The sequence below is a fragment of the Zingiber officinale genome, chromosome 10A (genome assembly GCF_018446385.1).
Source record: "Zingiber officinale cultivar Zhangliang chromosome 10A, Zo_v1.1, whole genome shotgun sequence".
Taxonomy (NCBI): domain Eukaryota; kingdom Viridiplantae; phylum Streptophyta; class Magnoliopsida; order Zingiberales; family Zingiberaceae; genus Zingiber; species Zingiber officinale.
In genome coordinates this window covers 47013783-47022862 of record NC_056004.1, presented here as the reverse complement: position 1 = coordinate 47022862, position 9080 = coordinate 47013783, and the positions used below count along the sequence as shown (strand labels likewise).

The window sequence follows — 9080 nt, the reverse complement described above, 5'->3', positions numbered from 1 at the left end:
GATATTGTGTACTACAATCTACACAAGGCAAGGAATGAGACGGTCTCTCCCAACTCCAGCACTCGTATGGAAAAGTTGTTTCAGCACTGGAGTTCTTCGGTATTAGGGGCCCTTGTGATCTGCTTCGTTGATCGCTGATCTCGGGCGAACCATGTTAATTCCAATTTCAGTTTATAAGAAAATAAAATAAATAAACTCATGCAAAAGCTATTCGACATTACAAAATACATTTGGACTGATTAAATTGTGTAAAGTTATACAGCAAAAAAATAATGTCATTTACAATACACGAGAACAGTTTCAAGCCCTCCCAGACATCCATGAGTCGAGAAGTATTATACAACACAATTGGTAATTCTTTACATGTTTTCCCCTTCGACTCATAAAAATATGCTTCTTTCTTTACAACAAACTGCCCTATATTACCAAGTCCCCACTTCTTTATGTTACATTGTATACTATGATCAACTTAGTTTCTCCTGTAAAATTGCATCTTAGAACAAATTATTCTGGTTCAGAGTTTCAAATAGAGTCATACCATATGTAAATGAATCTAAGAGACAAAATCATGCAGCAAATGTGTCGATCCAAATCTTTGCTGCCGATCCCCTACATTTGCATATTCATAGTCAGCTGTTTCTGGTCCAGCTGGAGTGGCATCATATACATCATTTCCTGCCACTGCAAGAAAGGTTTGATGGTTGTCTGCCATAGGAAGGCCTAAATCACACTGCTGAAGCCCCAGTGTGAGAGACACCCCACTGTTTCCGTACTGACTTAACTCAGCCATCTGATATGCAAAAAACCTCTCACTTCGGTCTGCGCTGTTAAGAGCATCTTGTAAAAAGTTGGAATCTTCTCCAACTGGCCTTTGATTGCTGATCTTTAAATTCATATTCGAGACTTGGATAGTTGATTCATTTTGAAAAGCAGCAGCTGACCCTGCCATCTCAATGGTTGGAATAATACAAGGTTCACTTATCTGGCTTGTTTGGCATCTTGAAGCACCTGCATTTTGTAGTTCCTCATGGTCCTCGGAGGATTGAACATCTTCTTTTCGTTTCGTGGGATTTTCTGAAGAAGAGTTCGAGTCAATCTCGATGTCACCAAACTCTTCTTTGTACATGTCTTCAATCATGGGCTTCCAAAGGCGAACTCGTGCATTGATGAACCAGTTTGAAACCTGGAGAAAGTAAAAAAAAAAGGAAAAATTTATAATTCAAAGAATTCTAGTAATTTAAGCTGTTTAATCTGAAGATTCAGCTGAAATCAATAGCCCCTTAATGCCAGAAAATTCACAAATAAAAAGAATAATGCATAGTATAGAATAACCAAAGTGATCAGCAACAGGAAGCATAAACAAGACTGATCCTACAAAGCTATTGCTTTATGATAAATAGAGAATTAAGTGGAATAGAGTTTAAATGAGTTGAGAAAGAATTTAAGGGTGGACAGAAAAGGGAATCAGAAGCTGAAAATAATTAGATGTTTTTGCCATTGGTAGGCATTCAATGAATTTGTTGGCTCGCCAGTAATCATTATCATTTTCATCAAGCCAAGTTGTGTTTCTCCTAATTATTTGGAGCCTACTTCATGGATTTTATCCTTCCAATGAACTTAATGGAGTGCTATATCATTAGTAAAATTCAAATCAATTGATTCTTTTTTACTAATTTCACTAAAAATAATTTTGCCCTTGTTATATTTCTTGGTTCTTGGGCCTTCTACTCTAATCGGTTGAAGTATTTAACTCTAAAATATATTGGCCACCATGACTCACCAGCAATACTCTTAAAAAACTCAATACCTGACTTCTTGACAAGCCTGTCTGTCTTGCAAGCATTAGCTTCTCAGAATCCTTCGGGTAACTGCCAAACAGATTACAACTTAACTATTAGAATATCATTGTATCTACAAATGAACCAGGAAAAAGATAAATTCTTTTAGCTCACGGGTGAAGGAAGTGCTCAAATAACCAAGCACGAAGAATTGAGACAGACGACTCAGGCAAACCCCTTTGTGGTCTCCAGGCATGTGGTTGCATCATGCCAAATTGCTGCATCGCTCTCTGTTGCCTCAACTGCTGATCTATGTGGCGAAGTCGAGATAACCCACCACTCATACCACTTGAGTTATCTGCTTCTCCAAGGCTTTTCCTTACAAGTTGAACTTGGCCACTGATGGCATCTCTCAAGCAGCGAAAACGACGAGAAATTGTCAAAAGGGCAAGTGAAGTGTATGGCTTGGCAGCTCCACAACCAGCTATAGTGTCAAAGTAAGACACTATTATCTGCATCTGATGGTAATACTGTTTATATCTTCTGTCAACCTACAATAGAAGGAATAAAACATGTTGAGACTGTTGTCAAATCACAATAGAAACACATAAATTCATCTGTTGGCAAGCATCCGATCAGGGAAGTAAGTCTTAAAATCTCATAGATGCAATGAAATGACAGCACGATAATGTTTATCAATATAAGCACCTCAATTTTTTGCTATTTAGACTGTCTATCAGGAGAAATCTTAACTTTTTTTTTTATTTGTTTCTACCAAGATGAAGTTTAGCCTTTGTCAGTTATACGATGTCAGTTATACGATCGCACTGTTTAATTATGAGTACAGGATCATGTTCCTTATAAACCTGATAAGAAAGATGCAAGATATTAATTCTTCTATAATTCAATCACCTCCAACTGAGAACCTTAGTACTACATAAGCAAGTAATATACAGACTAACGAACACAAATAAGCTTAAAACCTTGAATCCTTTCCATTGCGTAGTATGATTTTTCTAGCTAGTCAAAATGGCCAATCATTGAAGTATTTTGGTTTGCATCAATCAATTTAAAATAGTAGATTCATTGCACCATAAACATTTGATAATGCAACCCAATTTAGAGGTCTCTACAAGCTATTGGCTTCATAAATTTGATTCTTCTTCACATTGAGTCATCCTCATGGTTTATTTATCAAAAAATAAACCAAGGAATAAGCTCATTACATCTGGTCAAACTAGTTTATTCCTGATTTTTGTTCACTGTTATTACAGATTAGGATTTCACAATCTTTCGCTGGCTCTTTTACCAAAAAAAAGCATAACACCTGTGAATTGAATTATGAGCTTTCCCATTTTGTGGCAATCCTCACAGGAAAGCTTTGCGTTATGTTGGTTTCCACAGCAAAGTTGAGTTACAAGCAATGTTGAGATCATTCTTCTAAATCTTTTGCTGAGATATATTTTTTCAATTTTGCATCATATTTGAAGCTTTTCGAGTTTACAGTTGGAACCACAACAAAGGCCTTCGGGAAATTTTCTTCTGCGAAAATTTTCTTCACTCATATAGTCTGGTGAAGCTTTTAATTACATTCAAACAAAGTTGGTTAAAAAGAAGAATTTTTATGAAAGATCAATCAGATAACCCACTTCACTACTAAAAGGACAGTTAGCAATTAGCATCACATCCTTTGGCACCAAATAAATCGAGCATTGACTTGCTAAATTTAGGGAATTGATTGCACTCTTAATATCTATTGATATAGAGAGTAGAGATAGGACAGGTTGATTAGGTCCAATGGATATTTTCCATCAACAGTTCTGCATTGACCCACAGTTAGAAACTAGGTATTCAGCATAATTGTACAGCAAGACTAAGTTCCCAGTGGAAGAGATACTGTTGATCATCTCCTACTAACAAAAATCTCTGACAGTGATGAATTAGACAAACATAGGAGCAAAGCAGTTATTTCATGTTTAAATTACTTCCAAAAGTATGATTGTAGCTTTGTACCTTTCAGACTTCTATGACCAGGTGCCTGTGAATTGGGACTAATCGAACCAAAAATGAGTAGCCGCTTCAAAGAAGTTCGCACACTTCATATACGTACATCAAGGGCCTCCACACTTGTCCATTTGAAAGTAAACTGGGACCTTGTGGCCCATGGAAGTGTGGCAAAGACCAATTAATTCCAAAATGAATAAATTCTTCGGGGAGGAGGTATCTTCTTCATATATGTATAGCAATGGTCTCCATTCCATGTGTGATTAATCCAGGCACGGTGTGTTACTCACCAACAACCCCCTCCCCAAGCCTAACATGATATAAAAATGTAGATGGAGTTTCACTTATCATATACATGTCATCGCGATTGTCACCCCATTAGTCATACAGGTGCGGGTTAACATGACATCAATTTTTTATGGCTAAAATGAACCATAAAGCAGTCAAAGACCACCACAAGAGGGGAACACTTTCTTTATATATGTCGGAAAAGTGAATGAAAAATGGATGAAATTGACTCCAATATGAATGAGAGAATAGTGTCATATTAGAAGTTTCATGGCAACAAGGCTGGTTTATATTGAATCACAACTTGAAGATGTTGTGAATATGAATGGATGAGAGGCTCTCTTGTGTAGTCATCCATAGGATGTGTGTGCAAATCTAGGGGCCAGAACCTAGTTGACTCATATGTCAAATGTCAGACCAGTCAAGGCAAAAATTATCAATGTAGCACAACTTGTGTTTTGCCACTCAGTTTAATTTTTTCTACTGCCTCAAATCTGAAACAGATACAATGATAACTGCTGCTTGAAACGGCCTGTCATTAATCGAGCGTCAACTATTGCTTGGATCTGCCAATAAGCATAGGATTAATGGCAGTAAATGATCATTCCTCAGGTTAATTGTAGAGGATTAATGGTGCCAAATTTGAGCCTATAAATTGAAGCTCTTCCTTGGCAAATGAGATAATCTGAAATCCATAATCCATCAACGAGCAACTTTTCCTCGCGTTCTTTTTGGGCCATCACGATCCACCTCTGTTTCTCTGTTTTTTCTCTACATTCCTAGTGATAGCGTTCGAGTACAGTGTTTAATCGCCATGAACAACCAATGCTTGGCTGCTAATGTGGCTGAGCCGTTGTATGCTAAAAAACAAACGTCCATCGAATCTCTAAGCCCCGTCGTACAGGGGATAAATTTGTTGTGTTCATCAAAGGCCTCAGTTGTGCTCAACAAAGCTTGGACTTGGGCTCCGATTCGGCCTTACAACCTCAACCTCTCAAGGAATTCAGTAGGTTGGTCACTGAGTACCTTGACTCAGCCTCCTGAGTTACTGTGTAGCTCGACCGTCCGAGTTACATTGTAACTTGGTCGTCCGAGTCACACTTCAACTTGGTTTCTCAAGTTCCCTAACTCTATATTCTCCCAAGTTCCCTAATTCAGTTGTCTCCTGAGTTCCCTGAATTAGCAGTCTCCCGAGCTCCCGAGCTCTAACTTAGTTATATCCTGAACTCTCTGACTCAAGCACTCTGACTCAACCTAAGTGTATGTGTGGCTCAACTTCTTGAGCTCTCTAATCTGAGCCCATGTTCTCAAGATCCCTGCTCTATTGGTAGACAAGATAATTATTTGAATTATGTATTTATTTTTAATTTTGTATTTCCTTAGGTCAACAATATATGTATATGAATGACCCGTGCACATGTTTATTTAAGCACTAATATGGGTATGGAACCTAACCAACCATAATGAGCAAACATAACAAGAAACATTTTAATTGGTATATAGAAAATCTCTATAAAAGTGGAGAACCAAAATGTTCCAAGTTCAATTGTATCTATTGATGTAGTTAGTTAATAGACTAAAAATGATTTAATTGATTTGAATGCTTCGAGTGACATAACCTTATCAAGAGCTCAATAAAGGGATAAGACCTCAATAACTAATCCCAAATCCTTGAAGAAAAAAATAGTCACGGGGATGATGATTATAGTGTACCCTTTGTACCAAATAAATTTTATAGGTTGGCATTCAGTTGTATTCTATTTCTCATAGGCTTCAAATTATACTCTCTCAAAATCTAAAGCACCACCTCACTCGAAAAGGTAATGATGATAAGAAACATATCAAACTCATTCATGCTGATCAATATCTAGTTAAAAATGATTCTACAGTAGTGCAACATAATTTCAGTAATGAAAAATGATAAAAGAATAATGAAAGAATAAGAAAAGGAAAGGAAGTGGTGTTACCTCATCCAGCATCCCTAATAACATTGTGACCTTGTTCTGAAGGTCCTGTTTTTCAGAAGGTGAGAGCTCGCAAGAGGAAGTAGTGGCAGCTTCTTGAGAGTTTGATGTCTTCCCTTCAGTCTTCAATCCCCCACCAGCATCCTTAGCTGCAGTGTGATTAGAAGTATGGCCACCTTGGCTTTTGTCTGTTTTCTTTAAAGCCTTCTCAACATTAACAACCTCATCAAGTAATTGTTGTGCTGCCTTGAGATATTTGGAATTTGGGATCATTGTTGTAAGAACTGGGTGCTCATAGGACAAGGAACTACCATGCATATGTTTGTTTTGAAACGTTTCCTGGCTTAAAGTAACATTTCCAGAAGCTGACTGATTAGAACCTATATGAGAGAGATCCGAGCTAGCTAGCTGGTACTGAATTGAAGGAACTGGCATTTGTGTGCTAAGGCTAAGTGATAAGCCCTGATTTTGCACCAATGCTACATTTGACTGTTGCAAAGACAAGCTCTGCCCGTGTAGGATGCCCAACTGTGTCCGCATACGCATCTGAGGATCCTCAGCATTAAGTAGATCATCTGAGCCATTTATAGAGCCATCAACTGTCTGCATAAATAACATCTCATTTCTCCCATCCTTCCAAGTATTATAAGTATGGTTGCCAAGACGAGAGGTGAGAATATCAGTATTTGCCCCACTAAATCCTTGTGAAAAGATGGTAGTGGCAACAGGAAGCTCATGATGGCTCTGTTGGGTTTGAGTATTGCCAGCTAATGCATCTGTAAATGAGGAATGTGAGAAGGTAAGATATGTCATGGTGCCAGGAACCAATGATTCAGAATATGGAGCATTCCCTGGTACGTTGGGGATATGATTTGAAGCAGCTCCACTCTGATCATCAGATAATGAATAGAAAGTAGGCATGTCTTCTTCCCTTGGCTACAAACAACAAAGTCAGGTCATTGCAGTACTTTGACTAGAAAATAGCAACTGGCTTTATTCATAAGAATCTCGACAGACAGTTACTGTAGAAGACTAACAGTAAGGAAAAGAATAATTGATGAATCAGGATAAGGGATCCACATGCTACTATAGTCAGTAAGAAAATTAAATCCAGTAGAAACCAGATTTGTCTTAGCACCAGTCCCAGATTATGAAGGCCAATTAAGATGCTTCACATAATGTCCAAAACCTAGGCAAGGACAGAATCATATCATATAATTCAAACGAACAAGTAAATTTTTTCTTTTTCTGAAAAAGGGCATAGATTTCTTCCGAATGGCGCAACAAGTAGTACAAAGCATTGGAAATAATCCAAATATTTGTCCTCTATCAACTGGTTAGTTTCTGTGAGAACAGTGCTTGAGTACAACTATCACTAGGGGGAAAAGAGTAAAGTTGCACCTATAAAAGCCAAAGCCCACAATCAAACCTCCATGGCTCCAAAAACTCCATTAGAACCTGATCACCATCATCAACCGTGTTTGTAAGGCATAACATATTACTCACCTATTTTATCCGGCATGTTACGACCGGACAGGTTTCCATCAAAACTTAAGAGTTAACAAAAACAAACGAAATTGTCGAAGAGTAGAGGTAAAAGGAGCTTTTAGCCAAAAAAAAAAAACAAATTCGGATGAGGGAGAAAAGAGCATAGAAAAGAAAAATCAATCTTGCAAAGAAGGAAAGAAGGTTTCTTAGAGAGGAACTTTCTTTTGGAAGCTAAAGAAAAGGAAGGAAACATGTAAAGACCCTGGTGAAACAACCTTCCAAGGTTCTTTTAAAATTAGCTAGAAAGGCAAATTAGATAGAGACGGATACATAAAGGCAGACAAGAGAAGAAGAACTGAGATGGTCTTGATGTTGATCCGAAGAACCATGAAAAGCGTCAATACAAAAATTAAATACGTCCTTGTTGAAGAAGAAAGATATGAATAGAGATGATAGAGAAAGCAGCGGCAGCAGCACGAGTGTCCAGTACCTGAGAAGAGGGCATGGCATGAGGGGAAAAGAAATAGGGGATGGCCGGCGGTTGCTGCTGCGGTCCGCGCGCCTCGTGGAAAGCACAAATTCACAGCCGTCGGCAGAGAATGATCCTCCCAATCCGGAGACAAACCGATCCCAAGACCTCGATCCGAAGGACACAAAGCTCCCCCGTCCCTGCCCTCCCTTTACAAACAAATATTATACCTCTCTAATACACTCCGCCCACGCTCATCAGCATCCCCAATTGCCAATATTAAAATCCCCAAGTCTTCAAATCCCTTTCTTTCTTTTTTTTTTTGTTTTGTTTTTTCTTCTCGCTCTCTCTCTCTCTCTCTCTCCTCAGAATACCATAACCATGCCTAAAAATTCTATCTTGCACGTGAGTATACTTCTCTCTCCCTCAGCCCGATGGTAAATGACAAACCTTTCCCTCTATTCCTCTTCCTACCGTGCTCTTATCTCTTTATCTGCAAGTTTCAGAGCAGCCGAGGAGGTTCCTTGCTATTGCTTCTTAGGAGTTGGTGCTGTGGATTGTTAAGGTGTTCTATCTCCTAACCACCAGTTGGTAGACCTAAAACCTGCTCTTTAAAACTCTCAAGCATCAATTTTCCATCTCTCTCTGATCTTAATCCTAACCTCTCTCTTTCATTCATTTCTAAGCATGGGGGACGATGCTGACATCTCACAGCCCAAACCACACAAATCCTGAAGCTACTTTACCACTATCCCGTGCAGTAGATGGTGTGCCACTGCCTGATTAAGAATAATGACAGCATTAACGCCATTTCTTACAATCTTGTGCTACTTTCTCCCCACCACTGTAATCTTCCTTTGTGCTGGTCCCCTCTTTTGATTGCATGAGCTATGACATGCCTTAATTACATTTCACCCGCTGCCCCAAATCCACATTTTTTTAATCAGCCATGTTCTTGTTTGTTTATGATATTATACACTAGCCGCCTGCCCCCGTTCGTATTTTAATGCGTCTGTTGAGTGTTAGATCCCGGCAGCTCATCATTGCTTTTTTTGATGATTTGTTGAATTTCTGTTTGTTGTCTCAAAC

The 9080-nt window shown here is 38.6% G+C and overlaps 1 protein-coding gene across 2 annotated transcripts; it reads right to left on the bottom strand.

Moving 5' to 3' along the window:
* Positions 1-217: 217 nt before the first annotated feature.
* Positions 218-8824, bottom strand: LOC122026396 (BEL1-like homeodomain protein 7). Of its 2 annotated transcripts, XM_042585119.1 has the most exons (6): positions 8013-8824; positions 7436-7492; positions 6038-6970; positions 1953-2329; positions 1808-1868; positions 218-1183 (listed from the first exon to the last, which is right to left on the bottom strand). In XM_042585119.1, exons 3-6 carry the CDS (start codon positions 6953-6955, stop codon positions 554-556), a joined length of 1986 nt encoding a protein of 661 aa, XP_042441053.1. In that variant the 5' UTR covers positions 6956-6970; positions 7436-7492; positions 8013-8824; the 3' UTR covers positions 218-553. The 2 variants fall into 2 exon arrangements, with proteins under 2 accessions (XP_042441053.1, XP_042441052.1); XM_042585118.1 differs by lacking the exon at positions 7436-7492 and having other exon boundaries at positions 8013-8822.
* Between the last annotated feature and the right edge of the window lie 256 nt (positions 8825-9080).

Bases quoted from the DNA above. Each gene is read 5' to 3' on its own strand.
- LOC122026396 (XM_042585118.1), bottom strand. The intron at 1,869-1,952 runs GTGAGCTAAAAG...TCTGTTTGGCAG, and splicing joins TTTGAGCACTTCCTTCACCC to TTACCCGAAGGATTCTGAGA. The intron at 1,184-1,807 runs GTATTGAGTTTT...TACTTTCTCCAG, and splicing joins CAGGCTTGTCAAGAAGTCAG to GTTTCAAACTGGTTCATCAA.